This window comes from Anastrepha ludens, chromosome 5, assembly GCF_028408465.1.
Source record: "Anastrepha ludens isolate Willacy chromosome 5, idAnaLude1.1, whole genome shotgun sequence".
Lineage (NCBI taxonomy): Eukaryota > Metazoa > Arthropoda > Insecta > Diptera > Tephritidae > Anastrepha > Anastrepha ludens.
This window is the reverse complement of record NC_071501.1, coordinates 67,256,081-67,278,752: the sequence shown is the minus strand read 5'-3', so window position 1 is coordinate 67,278,752 and position 22,672 is coordinate 67,256,081. Positions and strand designations below refer to the sequence as shown.

The 22,672-nt window shown below is 36.1% G+C and overlaps 1 protein-coding gene across 1 annotated transcript; it reads left to right on the top strand.

Annotated features, from left to right (window-relative positions):
- Nucleotides 1–790: 790 nt before the first annotated feature.
- LOC128863669 (out at first protein) lies at nt 791–21,794 on the top strand. Its single transcript, XM_054102936.1, has 4 exons — nt 791–1,423; nt 15,537–15,650; nt 15,765–16,083; nt 20,287–21,794. Exons 1-4 carry the CDS (start codon nt 1,274–1,276, stop codon nt 20,562–20,564), a joined length of 861 nt encoding a protein of 286 aa, XP_053958911.1. The 5' UTR covers nt 791–1,273; the 3' UTR covers nt 20,565–21,794.
- Nucleotides 21,795–22,672: the final 878 nt, after the last annotated feature.

Here is a 22,672-nt window from a genome sequence, read left to right as displayed (position 1 = left end):
TAATTTATTCACACTTCTTCACTAATACATTCATATTGTATATATCTTATTGTATTCGTCCCTGTCAATGAGTTTTCGAAGATAGTAAATTTTGCGAATGATTTGGCGTAACTGGCAAATTTCGGGACGTTTCGTTGTAATTTGTTAAAGAAAGCAAAACCTTATCACAAAATAGCTTGCAATTCGGAGAACTCTATTCAACTCTATTTTATTTTCAGGATTTTGTTAGCTATTATTAAAATTTTATTTTAATTAACGCTTCACTCATATGTAAGTCTCAACAAATCGAGGTCAGAGCGAGTAATTTGAACGAAATGACGACACTAACGGCGGTTGCTTAAAAGATAATTGTTTTTGAAACTGTTTGATCGTCTAGGTTACACAAACGAGTTTTCTCTATTTTGCCAGCCAAAACGTATTTTAAATTGTCTTCAGAGCATTTACTTGTGGAAGCCCAATATTATGTTTAAGATTTATTGGAATGCGATTTCTGTTGCGCTGCAGACGAATATCATATGAAAATTCGAGCTGATATTGTGGGCCACTCAGGCTACTACTACAACCAGATCCAACTTATTGGAATTAGTGCACCACAAATTGTAATTTTAGCAATGTTCTTAAAACCGTTCAACTAATAAAATAAATTGAGGAGCCTTTCCAAGCATATGCGGTAATATTTTTAAATGAAACTCTGTGGCAGCATGAAATTACAACATTGGCACTGAAACAGAGTCAATTCGCTGGTGGAGACTTTTGGTAAAAGATTTTGCATTTTGCTTGCCCTGCAACTTTCTGTCAGTCTTTTGAAACATGGCGGATTAAATGGACGTAAAATTATTGTGTTGTGCTTCTCAGTTCTAATGAAAGTGATATAGTATAAAAATGGATGCAAAATAATTAAAGTACGAATTTTAATAAATATATCCACGCACTTTTTAAGAGCTGATTAAAATAACCAGGAAAGGTATGCGTGTTTTCGATAAAACAATTGAATTATACGGCCGACGCGTATTACGAGACTCGTGTTAAATCGTGATTCGTGTATCAAAGGAGTATAATCATTGAAAGTGCACTAAACGACAATAGTTCGGGAAAATGTATTTTTAAATATGTATTGCGGAATTACAAGTGCTTTCTACAATTATACGATATAAAATAAAATCATAGTTTTCACAGTGAGTTGAAGTTGAAGGCATCTGTTAAAGAAATAGTACAAAAGCCTACGTTACGATTCGTAGTTTAGTGTGGTATTTGTGCAAATCGTGAATAAAAAATGTGTCTGAGTATAACCAATCGCAGCATCAATCCATTGTCCATTGTGCCATGCATGCGAAATGGAGTTAAATTTAACTTGATACTAATACTGTTCTTGAATCTGTTGCTGAATTCACGCAGTCAATTGCTGATAAACGTACAAAATCAAGTAGGTTGAAATGTTTTTTATTGAATATATTAGTTTTAAGTGTTTTCAAAAAAGCTTTAATTAACATAAACTATAATCATCTAATATTAATAACTGCATTTATGAACATCAACTGCCTGCTAGGGGCGGATCGCACACAATAAAACTCATTACTTCGGTATATGTTTGCAGTGGCGATGGGGCTCAAGATCGCCCTTTATGGAATTCGAGCACATTTGGGCACTATAGTAACCGGTATACGATATAAATAAAAACCGGCTGAATGAACGCAGTTGCCTTCAATGAAATCTTCCGTTCTAAATGGTTTCAATATGCTCTTACAAATTAACAGCCGTGCATTGCACACCATCCCTGTTTTTTGAAATCTGCCGCCATTAATTTGCACATACATACATTTAACGCCATAAGTACGTTTGTTTATATAAAATTCCAGTGCGCTTTTGATGTTGTGAAAAAACAAATAAGAAGATATAGCATACAAAAAAAAAAAAAACACAGCTGACTGCGGCAACAGCAAAACATCCGCTCTCCAACACATTTAAAAGTCTCCACCAATTCGCCGTGCAACGAATGAGAGGGCAAAGCAATTTGAGGAGAATACTATCGACGATAGCCAGACAAAATATTCTTATTCAATTTGCTATAATCCCGTATACAATTTTTAATTTATAAATGCTTTGAATATTTTCTGTTAGTGCTACAAACATTTCGCTCCTGTACTCTGCGTACCATAAGTGAATATACTTCATTTTCACAGCCTTCGATACCGGCAAAAGGATGCTAGTTCCGTCGTTCTACTTTCATATTTTGCACAAGTGGCAGCTATCAGAATAATCTTTGTAGTGCTACATTTGCGTACAAGGGCAAATAACGTGAGAGAATATCTAAATAGAATATGTTGTCCTTGAACTTATGCCATTTGCAAATGAGTTCTTCATTAGTATGCTCAAATCTTATTTTTATTTAATCATTTCTCCTTGTAAGAATGCCATGACAGATGTATGCATGTAGGATCTTGTTTGTTTACTTATTGTGTAAAACAGGCGGTGTTATTGTTTTACACTTTCCAAATTTAGAAATCGAACGAATCCGATTATTATTCACTTGTGTATTTCAAAGATTCCTTTTGACTTAAAATTCTTTAGTATGCTTTGGTTTTTTTTCGTTCTCACCTGCTGAAAGATGTCTTTTAAAGTGTATTCACACCACCGTGGGGGATTCTACGTAACCGGAATGACCCGGATTTATATAAGGCCAAGACTGTCACTTTATCACTTTCGAGCATGATTCAATGATAAAAGGTTTGCTCAGTAAGCAGCTTTCTCGTTGTCTCTTGACAAATCGGCTCCCTTAGCAAGACACTGGGTTGCTGGCTCTAAAAATTTTGAGTGAAAGTGGAGGAAGAGTAAAATTTGTAGAAATGGTTTACTTACGAGCAACAAATCGCTAAAGAGTTTTCAACATTCAGGGCTATGGTAGTATGACATGAAATACATACTGCTTAAGTCAGGACATGATAGAGTAATTGAGGCAATCCGAGATCGATGAGTGGAGAATTTACAAAGCTTTTTTTCTTATGATGTGGTGATTTAGACAGAGTTCATGTTTTGCAAAAAGCTAGCATTTCCCAAAGAGTTACGACAGGGAGAATAATTGGATAGTCCCGACGCAATCGATAAAATTTCAGACTTCATTATAAAAGAGTTGGGATTGACGGAACTTGTTTCCAATGAGTCCCCCTTCCCATGGATGGATGAACTGTCCAGAGGAGGCTTAGCAAGGCACAGTACCAGCATGAAAAAGCTCTACATAAAACTGTAGGTCTTTCCATTTATGGAATACCATCAAGACGCGCGTTACAAATAGGAGGAGGATCTCGGCTAAACACTTAACAGAATTGTACGAGCCAATTATTTTTTTTTTATTTTTAACAAAAAAGTTTCATATTGGCGAAACTTCGCTGGTACAAACGCGAGGGTTTTAAATTTAAAAGTTAGTTCAAAAAATAAAATATTGTATTAAGTGAAATAATTTCTTTATTTAATATTAGACTTGGCGTATATTAGGCTAATAACTCCTATTTGTACCATTATTTACATCTAAATATCAATTAAAATTTATTTTTTAAATCGTTCGCAGTTTCTTTCAATTTAAGTAAGAAAATACTTTTTTGCTACCATTTTTACCAAAAAGTATTTAATATTTTCCACTTTATTCACCTTCTTAAATACCACCTTTTGTAAGGGAGTGTCAAAAATCGAATGTCACTAGTGAGCAAACCTTTAATAATTGAATCATGACTTTCGAGCACATGAGCAAGTTTTTCCTACGTATTGTTGGGCTAAACCAATGGAATTCATTTTACGTGCTTGTATAATATATATTATGATCAAGTTCGATAGTTGAAAATGTATCAGTTTTGAGTGGCGGCTTATAGAGGTCACTTATGAGATCAAATCATTATTTGAGCCGCGAAATTCAACAGGAAAATGTGGAAATGAAAAGATTGGAGGTGTCTTTTAATATTCGCGGTAGTGAGTAAAATAAAAAATAAGTGTAAGAAAAGAAGGAAGTGGCTAAATCTTTTGGCTAAATTGGTAACTGTGAGCCAGTGGACTTCAAAAACTATTTTAGAGTGTCTAATGAAAACTTTATTTATTTACTTAACCTCAGAGCTTCATTTATAAGAAAGGAGGGTACGAAAATGTATTACATTTAACAATTTTTCATCTTAATTAATTTTTCTGTCCCGCAAAAAAGCTTAAAAAATATTGACAATACTTGAATATATACTGTTTTTATGAATTTTCTTTCACAAAATTTTTTTGGGCCGGCTACTATTTGGCTTCACTGAAATTTTTGCTACACACTATCAGTCCACATCGCCACAACCACAAGCTTTTGTGCTGACTGACGCAAATAAGCGGCCACACTGTCAAGAAAGCGAAATTTGCGCAAAACTGTCGCATTTGATCAGTAATATGTGCAACACATTAAGATTGCAAGCTATTTTTACATGATTTAATTCATGTAGCAAAAAAATTCTACTGCTTTAATTTTGATAATTTAATTTGAGTTTTAATATTTTACATACAATTTTTTTATTTCAAAAATACTACGTATTTTTCGTTATATTTTCTTAATACAAAATTAATAAGCATTATTTGAATTTCTATAAGGGCATTATTGGCCAATACTGTAAACTCAACACAATATTCTTATTGCCATGGTGAAGAAAATACCGAAAATAATCTACTTGGTACACAAAGGTATATTATTACAGTGTATCTTGTTTAACAATGCTAAGACAAACCTCTTATAACGCTTCATTTTCTTTCCACACATATGCACATACACATTTACATATATACCGTTCCCCATTCTTGGCGTAAAATGCACTCAAGGTCATATAGCATATTTCCCTACTGTTGAAAACTTGAGATTTGTTTGCCTTGTGGCCGTTTTGCAGTTGTATAAATATTTGTATTTTATAAATCTTATAGTAAGAAAACGAGCAGCCATGAACTCTGCTTTGTTTCACCTTTTAGCAGTTCATTTTGTTACATTTGCTTATCTGGCAACGCCTAGCATACACGGCCTACCGCACGCCCAACCCATTAGTTTCATTCAACACACGTCGGCTAGTATTCGCTGTCGCTGGTTGCCTTAATGAGCTGCAGTACTCACCCTTCATCCTTTTCTCTATTTACGTCCTTAAATGTTTTCGCATGCAGTATTGTTGTGTACCGGTCTTTTTATTGTTGCGACCTAGTATTTTCGCTGCGGACAGCTTAAATTAAGCTATTGTGTTCATATTAAAGTGACAATATTTACACATATGGCTAAAATATTAAGTTGACATGCATACGATGATAATTTTTTGCACCACGTTTATTCAAGTTTTAATAGAAAATATTCCTCAAACATATGCAAATTAGCTTTATTCTCACACTCTCTAACTCATATTGTTTAACAAACTAACTAATTCAAGTTTCGTATATGTTGTTATACTTAAACCGTTGCTTTTTAAATATCAGACTTAAAACATTTTGATTTAAACACATCTGAATAAGGAAGTCGAAAAAATTTAAGTTAATAGAAAATAACTGTTTTTTGCGTTAAATTGATAATTGCAAATTTTTTTAACAATTCAAGTGCATAATTCTTTTAATAATATGATTTTTAAGAAAATATCTTAATCATTCTGAAAAGGTCCAAATCAACCTGTACCACAGGGGGCACTATTAAGGCTATCAATCGACAGATTGGGCGAAGAATCGGAAGATTAGAGGCAGTGATGGGCCATTTAAAACAAAAAAAAGTAAAATTATGGAAGGCCTATGAACGGCAATAAAAACAGACTCACCGTCAAATAAACTAAATTAAAAAGGAAGCCACGAAAAGTTTTTTTTTAATTCGACCCAAATAAAAAAGAAACGGGTCTTCCAGTAACAACCAGACACATCGCGCACATTTTACGCAACACAGATTATGCAAAATGAAGAAAAAAAAAGCCGGTGTGGAAGCCTGTGTTGAAAATGCCTCACAGAAAAGCGCGTTTAGACTTTACTTAAAAAACACTTGCCCTGGGAAACTAAGTAAGATAATGTTATGTTCTCCAATGAAAGAAGCTTCATCCTAGATGGCCTAGACTCGTACAGTTGTTATTGGTATGATTTGCGTAACAAAGACGTACTTATTCCAAAAAAAAAAGCTGTTGGTGGCAGCGTTATGGTATGTATTGTACAAAATGATTTCCAAAATATACACGGACCTGTTGGACGATGCTTACATCTCATTTTTGGTGGTTAATGTGGATGAAGACAGTATTTTCCAACAATATTCTGCTTTGAATCCAGTGGAGAACCTCTGGGACTGCATGTCGTACAAAAAGTATAAACAAAAAGCGCAAGGATACCAGTGTAAGACTCTACTAAAGCTCAAATTGGTCACTATGTAAGCTTGAGAAGATTTGGAGCGTCCTTTAGTGCAAAATTTAATGAAATCATTCTTCTTCTTCTTAATTGGCGCGATAACCGCTTACGCGATTTTGGCCGAGATTAACAAAGCGCGCCAGTCGTTTCTCTCTCGTGCTAACCGGCGCCAATTGGACACACCAAGTGAAGCCAAGTCCTTCTCCACCTGATCTTTCCAACGCAGAGGAGGCCTTCCTCTTCCTCTGCTACCACCAGCTGGTACCGCATCGAATACTTTCAAAGCCGGAACGTTTGTATCCATTCGGACGACATGACCCAGCCAACGAAGCCGCTGGATCTTTATTCGCTGCGCTATGTCTATGTCGTCGTAAAGCTCATACAGCTCATCGTTCCATCGTCTACGATATTCGCCATTGCCAACGTGCAAAGGTCCAAAAATCTTACGCAGAATCTTTCTCTCGAACACTCCAAGCGTCGCTTCATCGGATGTTGTCATCGTCCAAGCTTCTGCGCCATACGTTAGGACGGGCATGATGAGAGTCTTGTAGAGAGTTAGTTTTGTTCGTCGAGAGAGGACTTTACTGCTCAATTGCCTACTTAGTCCAAAGTAGCACTTGTTGGCAAGAGAGATTCTACGTTGGATTTCAAGGCTGACATTGTTATAGGTGTTAATGCTGGTTCCTAAATACACGAAGTCTTTTACAACCTCAAAATTATAACTGTCAACAGTGACGTGGGTGCCGATACGCGAGTGCGCCGACTGTTTGTTTGAAGACAGGAGGTACTTCGTTTTGTCCTCGTTCACCACCAAACCCATTCGCTTTGCCTGAAATCATTGCCAGGATGTATTTAAAGTTAGTAATAAAAATACAGAACCAATTAATCATTACACATTCTAAATATTATTACGCAAATTTAAGTTGATGGGTTTATACGGAGATGATCTTATTTTTGATGTTTAAAATGCAACTATTAAAGTATAACAAAAACAACAAAACTTGGATTGTACATGCAATCTATATTTCTGTCAGTTTGACAAACAATATGAGTGCATGGAGAGAAGAGAGAAAAGTTAGTAAAGCTAAAATTAACCTTCTAACATCTCGAAAAATATAGCGTTAGCTGCATTTTAGGAACGCCGATTATACTCTTCAAATTCATGCAGTAAGTCCTCACTAGTTGGAGCGTACCGAATTTATGCAGATCTAAAAAAGTGATGCGGTGAAATTTACCGCATTATGTAGTTCGCCTAGTTTTTTTTGCATATACAGCCAACGTCAAAAGAAAGTGTACACCATATATTGATAAGTCTAGGCCGCTATCATCACCATCAAAATCCTTTTTCCATCATTCAAATCCGATAAAAAATTGTTCACCTCACTTTCTTTTAGAGACCGAGTTCTCGACCACATAGCTATTATCTCTCGAAAAGAAAATCACTCCTTATAGAAATGGCGGCCGCCGTAGCCGAATGGGTTGGTGCGTGATTACCATTCGGAATTCACAGAGAGAACGTTGGTTCGAATCTCGGTGAAACCAAAATTAATAACAACATTTTTCTAATAGCGATCGCCCCTCAGCAGGTAATGGCAAACCACCGAGTGTATTTCTGCCATGAAACTAACTAGTAATTCACTAACTAAGTTTTATGAATTTTCTATTTTCTTGTGATCTTACTACTTTATTTTTAGTTTATATAGTTTGCTAAAGTTCGAGATTGTTTTCCGAGTTTTTTTTTTTTTTTTAATTAAAAACTTTCTTTATGTGAATAAAATCAAACCATGTTATATTATTATATTACATTATATCCACGACAGTCGGTTCTACGTTACCGAAACGACCCGGATTTATATCCGCCCAAGGACTGTCACTCCAGCAGCATTCCCCGTATGTAAGTATGGGGAATGTTTATGCTGCTACAACAATAACAACAACAACATTATCTAATATCATAGAATAAATTAAATTAAGCAATTACAATAATTTTATCTAAATACTTACAAAAAGAAGGTGTAAATAAAAACTTTAACTCTGTTTGTGGAAGAAAGTTTATGACTTGTGGTGAAATTTAATCAATGGAAATTGCCGCTTCGATGGTTGTTTCAACACGATGATCCGAAAAACATCATCAAAGCAGAAAAAATGATGGTTCCAAGAAAATAATCTCAATAGTTGCCAAACTTAAATTCTATCGGGTTATAAGAGTTAGAAATGTCTCTAGCTCACCGCTGGTTGCATGTGTTCAAAAGTAAGTTCATCTCTCTCCTCTAAGTATTTAGGCAAAGTTCATGATGACTCTAGTCAACCTTTTCTGGCTTATAGCTAACGTCTTGAGTTTCCAAGTAGCTTCCTAAAATTTAATTTTTTCGAGTTATAACCTTTTAAAAAGGATCCTCCAACAGGACAAAAAAAGGCCAGACCTGGGTGCTCAACCGAAGATTTTAAAAAAGATGTTCAATGGAAGATTAAACCTGAACAAATACAAAATAAGAATAAAAACGCCTTTCCTTTTGTAAAATCGGTTGAATAAGATTGCGGTATCAGTATATTTTCCTTAGTGTATATTATTTTGGCTGTAGGTGTAAATATAGGGTTTTTTAATAGGTGCACTTCAACTTTTTTCCGATAGGGAGAGCGAACGACGCAATATTTTTTATTTTTCGCTTGTCATTTGTAAACTTCATTAGTATACATTTCATCATGGAACGCTACACACTTGAGCAACGATTGCAAATCGTGCAAATTTTGTATGAAAATAATCGTTCTGTTGCTGCTACTTTAAGAGCATTACGGCCATTTTACGGTCCATTTAACAAGCCGTCCCGTTTTGGGGTTATGTGAAGTCATTGGTCTACAATAACAAGCCGGCGACGATTTGTGAGCTCAGAGCCAATATTGAACGCAAAATTGCTGGAATTTCGGCCAATTTATGCAAAAGAGTGGTCGAAAATTGGGTTCAACGATTGGACTTCGTAAAACGTGCACGCGGTGGTCATGCAAAAGACATCGAATTTCATACTTAAATGTATATGTTCAAACTCGATAATAAAAAAAAAATTAGTTAAAAAAGTCAAACCGTTTGTGTTTTATTCAAAAAAGTTCAAAAGTTGAAGTGCTCTTACTGAAAAACCCTATATAAGTATATAAATGCTAGTAAATTTTGCTCACCCTTTGTTTGCTTGCTCTGTTGGCTTGAATTAAGACTTAAATACCTTCTTTCGTTTCGCTTTTGATTTACCTTCCATTTGTTGGAATTTTTTTAGATTTGGTTCATGGACACTGCTTTTGTTTTGTGTAATCTTTGTGTTTTGGTGCTTCTTTGTGTTTTAGGTAGTTTAACTTTTCTCGCCAATTACATAAGTACTTGCTATTTGACCTTTAACGCTGCGGTTGTAGGAAAAGGATGTAGTGTTTATTTAAATTTAATCTCAGTGGCCCACTTCAGTTTTAATTTTAATTTCATATACGCGAAATAATTAAATCTACATAGGGCGAAATTAAGGAGATTTTTTTGACGGGAAAGAGTATTTAAATTTTACGATATATACAAGTAAGAAAGAAAAGCAACAAAAAATGTGTGTTGCATTATTTTAACTGCGAATACGAATATTGAATGATTTAGTGTTTAGTGTGTTTTAAAAATTGTGTTCCATCGAGGAAATTGTATTTAATTTAAAGTTAAGATACTATTATCTGCGCACCCGATGAAACAAAAAGCTTATGTGAGCCGATATGTGAGACGTTTCCACGGCAGTCGGTTCTACGTTACCGAAACGACCCGGATTTATATCCGGCCAAGGATTGCCACTCCAGCAGCATTCTCCGTATGTAAGTATGGGGAATGTTTATGCTGCTACAACAACAACAACATCTCCTAATGTCTTCGGCGCACAGTGAGCATGTTTTGACACATTTTGCTCAAAAATGGCTACAGGATCCAATTTGGATGATTTTTTTTTTTTTTTTTTTTTTTTAAATCGTCGTTAATGGTTTTGGAAGAGATGGCTTGAGCCTGTATTACATTTTTTTATTATATTAAAACACACCCTTGAATAGGCGTACTTTTATAAAAAATTCAGAAAAACTTTAAAAGCAAAAAATGCTTGGTATTCAAATTCGGTTTGGCATTTTTTATTGTACATAGTTCTAATCAACGCTAATACCACTCGTTAAGTACGCAAATTTCCAAACCTCCTTAAGGGGTTAGGCCACTCTAGGATTTTCAAAATATCGAAATTTTTTTTTTTTTGCTTAAAAGATGCTTTAAACTCTTTAGAATATAAAACAAAAAGTCCTATGCGTGAAAAAAATGTTTATCTCTAATATTTCGCACTTTTGCGCGAGCGCCTCTGACGTCTCTGACACGACTATTTCAAATTTAAACCGTGTTTATCTCAAAACGTGATTTTTCAAAACTGCACGCAGCATAACACAAACAATTTTTAATATTTTCACTTGTAATTGTACAAGGATCTTTAGAACATTATTCCGCACTGAAATACGTACGGATTTTTTTATTAATTAATTAGAAAAATTTTTATAAACAATTAACGGTTCCATTTTAGATGAAAAATTCTACTTTTGACTTCAAACATCTGCAAAATACACAAATTTCAATATTTCTAAAATCCCGTACGTATTTCTACAGCTATACTCACGTCGATTGAGAAGAATTTTTTTAATTTGGTTTAGGTGGACATTTACGTCAGTTGTACTGCGTGCCGTGAAGTGCCTTTTTCGCAGGGCGCGTTCAGAGATTCACTCCAAAGGCGCCATTTTGTAATATTTTTCAATAAAAATATTTGTAATTACACTTAAATACATGCTTAAGGCAGTAGTCTGCTTTAGAAGCCGAAAAAAAGCGTTTTTTTAGCAATTTTTTTTGAAAGGGAAGGAAATGATTGCGGTAAACGGAATTTTAAGACGATAGTGTACTATATTTAAGGTTTAAAAAACAATATTTATTTTTAAAAAATATTGAAATTTTTTAAAGTTGTAAGTATTTTTCTGGAGCGCCTGGAGTCTGCACTTGTAAATCGGTGCCGGTGATGGAGGTCGTGCGATGCATCTGAAACAGTCGAACCAAATTTTTTTTTAATTTTTATAAGTTTCTTTTCTTTATGAACTAAAAAAATACCGAAGAAGTTATAAAATTCCAAATTTTTTTGAAGTTTGAAAAAAAAATTCACTTTTTTAAGAAAAAAAATTGACTTTAAGTTGCAAAACAAGTAGTTTAAATAATACTTTTGTCCAACTTTTTTAGTTCAAATAGAAGATAATTTAATACTGAAGCTAGATCACTTTGGTTTTTTTCGATCGGACATATATTCTTTTTGCTATCGCCGGCACCGTTTTCTAACACTTGTGAAAATGAAAACTCGAGAAAACGCGCTTTAAAGTCTGCCTGAGCATTCGCACCTGCTCGACGCTCGGCCACCAAAACTGCTCTAGCTTCGAAAATATGTCGAATTGGCCTCTGGAATTTTAAAGACATATTCTTGGATAGTTTTGGAAGAGATTTAAAACAAAACAAAAAAATCGATTTTTTGAAGCCTGTAAAGCAGACTACTGCCTTAATAATATACTTAAAAAGTTTTTTCCTAGCCCCTTTCTTTCAATGTAAAAAAAATCCTTAAAAAACTGCTTTTTTTACAGTAGCTAGAGTGGCGTAACCCCTTAAGAGGTGAAATCATCCCCTAACTACTCAAAATTACTAAAAACTAATTTTTTTCAAGGGCAAACCTAGAATATTCACCGGGAAATTTTCAAATACTTATATACACGTTTTTGGGGTTGCTGAGTCCGAATTCGTTATCCATTTTTCCTTGTGGAGTCAAATTGAAGGTCAGTTCAAGGTCAAACACAGAATATTCACCGGAAATATTAAACAAATAATTATATGTTTTTGAGGCTGCTGAATCAAAATTCGTTGTCAGTTTGTCCTTACGGGGTCAATCCTAACTCAACATATGTATATGCAATCCACCACTCCATGTAGGTAATAAATTATGAAGAACACATCACTCTCGCTCCACTTCTTATTTGGCTTTTGCCTATTCTTTTTGGCTGGTGGGACTCCTCTTCCCTCATTGACATTTAAAAATTATAAATAAAGCTTTTTAAATATAAGGAAATGCACACAACTTACCTCTCCCAACAAATTTTCACCAAAGAACAGTAAAACGACAGTTGGCACAGTTGGCATAAGGTTGCTTTAATTTGCTACACTTCATTGCAAGAATATCATGAGGTTAGGTGTATAATATTTTGCAGCAATTCTTCTTCTGATGGGCGCGATAACCGCTTACCCGATTTTGACCGAGTTTAACAAAGCGCCAAGCCAAGTCCTTCTCCACCTAATCTTCCCAACGCAGAGGAGGCCTTCCTCTTCCTCTGCTACCACCAGCTGATACTACATCGAATACTTTCAGATCCGGAGCGTTTGGATCTTTATTCGCTGCGCTATGTCTATGCCGTCATAAAGCTCGTCGATATTCGCCGTTGCCAACATTCAAAGGTCCAAAAATCTGGCGCAGAATCTTTTTCTCAAACACTCCAAGCGTCGCTTCAGCGGATGTTGTCATCGTCCACGCTTCTGCGCCATACGTTAGGACGAACATGATGAGAGCCTTGTGTTAGAGTGTTAGCTTTGTTCGTCGAGAGAGGATTTTACTGCTCAGTTGCCTACTTAGTCCAAAGTAGCACTTGTTGGCAAGAGAGATTCTACGTTGGATTTCAAGGCTGACATTGTTATCGGTGTTAATGCTGGTTCCTAAATAAACGAAGTCTTTTACAACCTCGAAATCATAACTGTCTACAGTGACGTGAGTGCCGATACGCGAGTGCGCCGACTGTTTGTTTGAAGACAGGAGGTACTTCGTTTTGTCCTCGTTCACCACCAAACCCATTCGCTTTGCCTCTTTATCCAGTTTGGAGAAGGCAGAACTAACATCGCGGTTGTTAAGGCCGATGATATCGATATCATCGGCATACGCCAACAATTGTACGCTCTTATAAAATATTGTGCCTGAGCGATTAAGTTCTGCGGCTCGTACGATGTTCTCCAACATCAGGTTAAATACGTCACACGACAGCGAGTCACCCTGTCTGAAACCTCGTTTGGTATCAAATAGCTCCGAGAGGCCCTTCTCAATTCTGACGGCGCTGCTGGTATTGAGCAACGCCATCTTGCATAGCCGTATTAGTTTTGCGGGGATACCAAATTCAGACATCGCGGCATACAGGAAACTCCTTTTCGTACTGTCGAATGCAGTACCAGGAACGATACGGTTCAAAAAACTTTAATTTTCAAGCCGTTGCAGCAGCTCTGAACGCACATTCACTCTCTGCTGAAGGTTAGCGACGGAAAGTCTATGCGGAACCCATTTTCCCAAGCTTTGAAACATTTGCCAACTGAACCAGGTGCCTGTAAACTGTTCCATGCGATGAATTTACCTTCTCAGCTATCATATCGACTGTACTGTCAAATTTAGCTCAGCTTCCACGAGTTCGAGCAAGGCGTCGGAGTTGAAGACTTCAGGACGACCAGCGCGCGGGGCATCCTCCACGTCGCAGTTACGACTCGGAATTTTGAAAACCACTTTTGCGCAGTCCTTACACTCACGGTATCCTCTTCGTGAACAGTGTTTATTTCTGCAGCAGTAGTTGTTGCATTTTTACCACTTTTATAAAAAAATACAAAATATGTCTCTTAAACGCGTTCGAAGATTCCATTTTATTTTTTAACAACACGTGCTTCTATCCGCGATTAATATCACTTGCTGAGTGCACAATATATCAAAGAAAATATAAATAGTTCCGTTATATTCCGCGAATAATTTTTTGTATGCAAAAATCGTACAGAAGTGAAATTATGGGTAAAATACGCACGAACTTATGGACTGCCCTGATACTTATTTGAATGATAACCTCGACGAATATAACCTTTGACTATACAGGTATCCCTCGTATAACGCGATAGTTACGTTCCAGAAGAATTGCGCGTTATGTAATTCCGCGTTATCTAAAACATAGTTTTCATATAAATTTGGGGGTTATGTTCCAATAGGTTTTTTTTTAAATAAAATATATACAAAATAACAGATGCACATATATTTCAACTCAATACTAAAGTTCAGACTTTCTTATACAATTAAAAACACAAAATATGAATAATAATACATGTGTACATACATATTTCAAAATTCAAAAAACAAAATTTAAATAATTATGTGCACATTAAAAAATTTAAAAACAAACTAAAACAAATTAAAGGTTTATTAAATTCATATGGTAATTAATCTGTTTCACTGTCTTCAAAGATCTTTGCACGTGGGCGTTTTGGGGGAGCAATAGCTTCATCAGAAGATATTTCTTCAACATAATTTTCGCTATTGGATAAGAAACTAGTTGTGGGACCTTGTGGTTCTTCTACTGGTTTTATAATTGCAAAATCTGTTATCAGTTTTATCAGGTTTTCTTAAGCTCCTTTTCAATTTCGTAATAAGGTGCTAGATTAATATCTCTTTCCCTTATTATTTTGCTGGATCTCTCCAGCGAAGGATCATTAGTTGTAAAGAAAGATTCCATTTTCTCAACCAAACTTAAACCCTCTCGTATGCGCTGTAGAGTGAAACTGGAAATTGATTCACAGATATCTTCTACCGAAGTGACGTCATCTTGTGCGAGATTTGAGACGGATGGTATACTCACACATGTTGTGAAGGCAAAAAAGGGTAATTCCCGGTTTACATTAAAAATACATTACATATTATAAATATGTGGTACGCAAATTAGTGTTACCAGATTTTATAATTATGTATTTTCCCCTTCGCGTTATATAAGTCTAAATTTCGCGTTGTACTGAAACCTAATTTTTCCAAATCGCGTTATATCGAAACCGCGTTGTATAAGACCGCGTTATACAAGGGATACCTGTATTTATTATTTGTTCTGGTTTTAAGCTTACGATCACAACCACAAGCTAATTGCGCTGATTATTTCATATACCTAGCATAAGCATATGCTCGTTTTTTCATTAAGTTTTATTGTCACAATGTTTCTAAGTATTCGTAATTGTGCCTTAGTTGTTCATTACCAAAATGTTTCTGTCATTTTTAATTTAATTAATTTTTAATAAATTTTTTTATTTCATTTTCATGTTTCCCTCTCAAAAGGGTGGCGAGGTCATTCAAGAAAGCATCACCTCCAATGTCAGCGAGGACATAATTACTTTAGAATTTCAAAAAACGGATGGTACACTTATCACACAAGTCATTGATTTTCGAAATGTAAGTATTGAAAAAAAAAAATATCTAAGCGTATTTGAATATTATTTTTTATCTTTGTTTACTTAACTTCCTATGATTAAAACCCACCTTATTTTTTTATCTTTTCTTTTGCAGGAAGTCAAAATCGTCAAAGCTCTCGTGCTGGGTGAAGAGGAACGTGGCCAAAGTCAATATCAAGTCATGTGCTTTGTGACGAAATTCAATAAAGGCGATTTTATCTCTTCCGACGCAATGGCCAAATTACGTCAGAAGAATCCCAGCACGATACGTACACCGGAGGAGGATAAGGGGCGGGAGTCGTTTACGATGACATCGTGGGTTCATCTAAATCGCTCTTTACCAATAACGCGCCATCTGCAAACTTTGTGTGCTGAGGCCGCTGATGCGACATATGTGCGCAGTGCCGATTTGAAGGCGTGGGCTGAATTGCCAGGTTTGTATTTTTATTAAACACTGAAAAGGTTTTACATATTGGATATAGAAGAATCTTTACTCCTTGGTCCACAGTTTTATTACGTCTCTGCCTTACATAGGTTAGGTTAGGGTGACCTTGGTGGCGGAAAGCCAACTCATAGACGTATTGGTCCTTAGTGGTACCAGATGGTATAATTTATTAAGCCTACGTTCTTTTGCGAATCTAAGCTCTGGAGCTCTAACCCCGACAGGCATTCTAACCTAATATTACGTTGTCCAATTGCGGACGACAGAGCAACGGTTTTTTCAAAGTGCTCCGGAATCTGAGATCTTCTGCAAGTAAACGTCCTCCAATCGTGTATCTGGATCCATTAACATTACTTTTCCTTAAAACTGCTTCAGCTTCACGCAACGATAAGTTCGGTTTTGTCACAAATAAAACAACGATCTTCTGATCTTTGATTTGGAGAGGTGCTATTTTATAACGGAACTGTAAAGTTGAATTTTGCCGGTCCCGCTTCCATTAGACAGACTGCATATCATTTTCCAATCATATTGATTTTATTGTCTCCAAAGCATTCGAAATGGTCGCTTTATATTGCCTTGGTGAGAAATCATCTCGAATTTTGCCCGTTAATTTAGAATCTATTCTTCGAAATCCATTCCAAAAAAATCGAAAAAGCACAAAAAGTTTTTAACGAATTCGCTTTGAATAAGATTAATTGGTCAAACGATCCTTCCCATTATATCGACAGATGAAATTTGCTAGGCCTACAATAATTGTCTGATAAAATAATTTATATCTCATTAGTTTCTGTTTACAATCTTATCTGTCTTCCAAGTTCATAGCTCGCTCCATAGCCTTAGAAATAATCACTGTTTGTTCATTCAACTAACAAAACCAAATTTCAATGTTAATATTCAAAAATTGAAACTTAATCTTTTTGTAACATGCAGTTGGGTGTCTGCTTATTTGATGCAAGAAAATTATCAGAGATTTAGGTACAACAGTTTATTAACTTAATGTTATTTGTCAAAAATAAAGACACAGTTCTGAAGAATTCTAGTATTGGGTATGGGGATAAGTTTCTGCCCTCGTAAAAGAACTGTCGCTGCTGATACTATTTTTGTGTTCGCTCTAGTAATATACAGGGGTTTGAAGGTGTATATGTGAGGTAGTTGACATTCATCACAACTTGTAAAGAGTGGTTTCGACGCTTCCAAAGTGGCAATTTCGACGTGAGTGATAAAGATCGCGAAGGGGCACCGAAAAAAATTGAAGATACTCAACTACAACAACTATTGGATGAAGACGTTGCACGCGATGGGAATGGTCCAGAAATCAGGTAACAGGGTAATGTGGGTGCTACATCAATTGAAGGAGAAGGATATCGAGAGACGTTTGGTATCGTGTGAGCTGCTTCTTGAACGGCAGAAAGGAAAAGGTTTGCATCATTCCCATGACAGCCGGTTCTACGTTACCGGAAAGACTCGGGTTGTTCCCGACCAAGGGCTGCCGTCCCAGTAAGCTAGCCCTGTCTAGTGTACCGTATCCCACCCCCAATCTTTCGTCACAGGGGCAATCCCTTGCAGCAGGCTTCCTCCAAATATCAGGTCTGTCCATAAGTTCGTGCGTTTTTTAAAGGTGGTTTTAAAATTAAATAAAAAAGATGTTTAAAGTGTGTATTAATCAATAACATATTTTCCTACATTATTTACAATGTCTTCCCAACGTTTAGGACAATTTTTAATTCACTGCTCAAAAAATTGTTTGTCCTTGGAGTCAAAATACGCTTCGATATCCCTTTTTACAGCTTCTTTTGAGGAATAGTTTTGTTACTCATATGGGATTGAAGTCCACGGAAATGGTGATAATCACAAGGTGCAATATCTGGAGAGTAAGGTGAATACGGCACTAGCTTCCATCCGAGCTCGTTCAGCTTGCCTAATGTTTGCCTTGCGGTATGAGGTCTTGCGTTGTCGTGGTGAAACAAAGCTTTGCGTCTATTCACTAAAGATCGTCGATTTTTGTTAAGTGCCTCATTCAGGTTTGATAGCTGATGGGAATAATAATCAGCAGTTATCGCCTGGTTTGGTTGCAGAAGTTCATAATAAACAATACCGGCCATATCCCACCAAATAGACAGGAGAATCTTCTTGGGGTGAAGGTCATCTCTAGGGGTCGGTTCTGGTGTTTCATCTTTATCTAACCATTGGCGTTTGCGAGCAGGATTATTGTAAAGGACCCATTTTCCATCACCAGCAACGATACGGTTAAAAAAACTTTAATTTTTAAGCCGTTGCAGCAGCTGAGAACACACATTCACTCTCTGCTGAAGGTTGGCGACAGAAAGTCTATGCGAAACCCGTCTTCTCAGCTTTGAAACCTTTCCCAACTGAACCAGGTGCCTGTGAATTGTTCCATGCGATGAATTTAACGTCTGAGCTATCATATCGACTGTCAAATTTAGCTCAGCTTCCACGGGTTCGAGCAAGGCGTCGGAGTTAAAGGCCTCAGAACGATCAGCGCGCGGGGCATCCTCCACGTCGCAGTTACCACTTCAAAATTTTGAAAACCACTTTTGCTCAGTCCTTACACTCACGGTATCTTCTCCGTGAACAGTGTTTATTTCTGCAGCAGCAGTTGTTGCATTTTTACCACTTTTATAAAAAAAATACAAAATATGCCTCTAATACGCGTTCGAATATTCCATTTTAGTTTTTAACAACACGTGCTTCTATCCGCGATTAAAATCACTTGCTGTATGCACAATATATCAAAGAAAATATAAATAGTTCCGTTATATTCCGCCAATCATGTATGCAAAAATCGTACAGAAGTGAAATTATGGGTAAAATACGCACGAACTTAAGGACTGATACTTCTCTTCAGGGCTGGCGTCGAACCCAACACTGGACTACAGGTATTTTACTGCTGCATCTGCCACAAACGGCTGCACCCGAACTCCACCTCGGTTAGGTGCCCTTCACAGGGGCGTTAGAGAATTAGAAAGGTTGAATTTGCATATCTAAAAGTCTCCTATTCAAAATAGAATAACTTTTTTTATATTAATCGTAAACATATTTTTAAAAAAGGACCTTAAAGCTAAAGAGTAGTACTTTGCGATGCCGTTGTGGAAAAGTAAAAAAAAACTTTACCTTGCTAAAAAAAAAAAAATTAAAAAAATGGCCAAAATCTGCATTTTTGACTATTTAACCGCAAATTGCCAAAAATCCTGACGTGCTGGATCATTTTCAAGGTCATATTCGTTTTCAGCATAAAAAAACCTTCAGGAAACACCCATAGCCGTTTTAGAAACTGTACCTCGTAGGACTGTGTAATTTAAAGTATGAGTCGGTGTAACACAACAGAACAACGCGAATTGGTCATTCACCGTTATAAAACAGGCAAAATGCAGCGTTCAATAGCTGAAATAGTGAAAGCACCATCATCTACAGTGCAGCATATAATAGAACGTTTTGTGAAAGAAAACAGATTAAAGAACAAAGCAGAAACGCCCCAAACAAAATCCTTACTGGAAGTGACGATAGGTGCATGTACTGCATCGACAATATCCCGTCTCTTCTGGTCACATTATTTTCATGGTCGAGTGCCACTCCTTGAAACCGTACATAAGCCAAAAAATATAGAGTTTCCCGTTTAAATTTCGCAAAGATGCACATTTCCACGGGCTCAGAGTTTCAGAATACCCTAATTTTCTCGATTAGTCCAAATTTGGGTCAGATGGCAGATCTGTTAGAGCTAAAATATCTGTATGTGACTGTAAAACACGGTAGTGGAGGTTTAATAGTTTGGTCTTGCATGGCAGTTGGGATTATGGACCAGAACATGTATCTGGGAATACTAAGAGCGAGCGGAAAAGCTGTTTCTACGACGAAACTTCAGGTTTTATCAAGTCGCATAAGTCGGGAATAGTGCAGACCTGGCTTATATGAAAATGCTAGCCCAGTCTCCCTACTTAAATGCAATAGAAAATTTATAGGCATTATTGGAATTGGGCTATTATAATTTTTTTATTGCTTTGAATAGATATTGAAATTTCTTTAAGCAATTATTCAATTAAATGTGCCGTTTTAAATAATATTCGGATTGTGGCATATTCAGTGGCAGAGTTTATGAAGGCAGTCGTTCGACAAAAAATTTTACTTTTATATTTTTGTTTTGTATTAACTATTTTCCTTCTTATTTTTCTACTTCTAGGCTCATCTATATCCAGCCTAGAGGCAGCCACAGAGAAATTTCCCGATACACTTTTCTCGCGTTGCAATGAGGTTAGCGGCTTATGGGCACCATGCCTATGCACACTAGAAACCTGCATCGGCTGGTATCCTTGCGGCCTCAAATATTGCAAAGCTAAGAATGGTGGCGACTCGTCGGCGGCACAGCCCAACTATCGTTGCGGCATTAAGACGTGTCGCAAGTGCAGTCAATTTACCTATTATGTGCGACAGAAACAACAATGTCTATGGGATGAATGACGAGGGCTGCATATGGGCATTAACAGTTACTGCAACCATAAAACTTGCTCAGTGAATAAATGGCCAACAACAACAGCAGCCAGCAATCGTTATCGTTCGTCATCACCGCCACATCGACGTTGGTATGCGAATAAGAATATATTTTGTGGTAGCAATAAACTCTGCGTTTCATACAACAATCGAGACTTTGCCACGGCGGTGGCAGTCAATCACGAACAAATGTTTCTGTTACAATTGCCATTGCTCTTCGTAGTATCATCGTCATCAGATGCGGTAGCAGCGACACCAATAAACTATTGAAGCCGTTATAACCAAGTAATCTTTTTTGATTTACTAATATATTTTTGTTCAAGTTTAGTATAGTGTATATACTAATATATATAAATTAATATAAGAAAAATTTTGATTATTTGTGGTTTACCTTATGTCATCAAAAGTCGAACTTTAGTTCTTTGTATTTATGCGTATTTTTTGAAACATCTTCTTGTTTGAACTCGTTTTGCTATTTCAAAGAAAGACATTTCTATTAAAGACTGCTAGATATGTTAGTGTTAACAAAAATATAATGAAAGTTATGAGTACATATTGAATGTTGTGAATATTGTTTTGCGTTTTTTGCTGCACACTAGTTGAATATCTGCGTTGCAAGAGATGTTTTACTTCCCAGTAGACAATTTCAGTTAACCCTAGAACGTCATCCTTATTTATTGTACACTAACGTCATCCTTCGTCATTTTGACTACGATGTATTTTAAAAAGCTGTAAAAAAAGTTGTCAACAAAAATAGGTATCAAAATTGATTTGTTATTTTTATTTAGATACTTTAAAATTAATATTTAACGAAACTCATAAAATCATTTTGGCGTAAAATTAACATTGAATAGCCTTCTTTCAATTGGCATGGGTTTTTAAACAACTTATTATATAACATTTCAAATAAAAAATAAATCACATTTTTATCCATTAAGTCTTATAGTTTCTTATAAATAGTACATTAAACTAAAAAAGGAACATTAGTTTTAAGATAAATTATTTCATATAAAGCATGAGTCACAAACTTCTATTTTGTGCTCGCCGCACAGCCTTTTCTTGCACTTTGCACAAACGACGTTTGTCATTCTTCGTTTAGCAGAAGGACAAACGGCGCATATTTTTCTTTTTCCAGTTGAACTTTTTGGTATTTTGTTTTCAGATTCTGTAGATTTATTTATTTGAAGCTGATTCTCGATATCATTTCTCACAGTGGATGTTATTGTTGGCATAACAAGCCTGTCCTTTAGTTGCTCTTTTATGAGTTCCGCAAAAAGTTTTTTCATAAAATTAACGCGATTTAGTGGCTTTTGACCACCTTGAAACACATTATGGGTATAAATTATATATGAATTAATGAAAGCTATGTTTAAAATTCCGAAAAATTGACATAATGGCCATCTGTTAGTTTTTCTTGAACAGCTCATAACACTGCACATCTGATCGAATGTATCAACTCCTCCTTTGGTACTATTATAAAACTCCACCATGTTGGGTTTATTTGTATTGGAATTGATAGTGCCCTGTTCGTTACATGAGGATAAAAGATAAACCATTTTGTTTGGCTTCGGCTTATACGATAACAATGTTAAGTTGCTGTCGTTGCAAAACATGGCCGAACCGCACTTACGACCCTTTTTTTCTTTTAGCTGAACTGGAATTTCTCTTTTATTTGACCGAAGAGTGCCGACAATTGTCAAATTGTATGGGCTCTGCCCTAATGATTTTGCCAGAGGTATTGAAGTGAACCAATTGTCCATTGTAATATTTCGGTTTGAGCCATGTACAGTTTTCGTAAGCTCTTTCACATAGAACTCTCCAAGAGGCATTGTAGTATTGTTCGAATTTTTGCCCAAATATGGAATTGCGTCCACCATATACTTGGTTCCACTATCACATAACATCACCATTTTAATTCCATATTTGGCAGGCTTATTCGGGATATACATCTTGAAACTGCACTTGCCTCGGAAAGCCAAAAGCTGTTCGTCCACCGTAAGGTATGGACCAGGACTGTAATTTTCCCTGCATTTTTTTACAAACATTTCCCATATTTTTCTGATGGGTGCGAATTTATC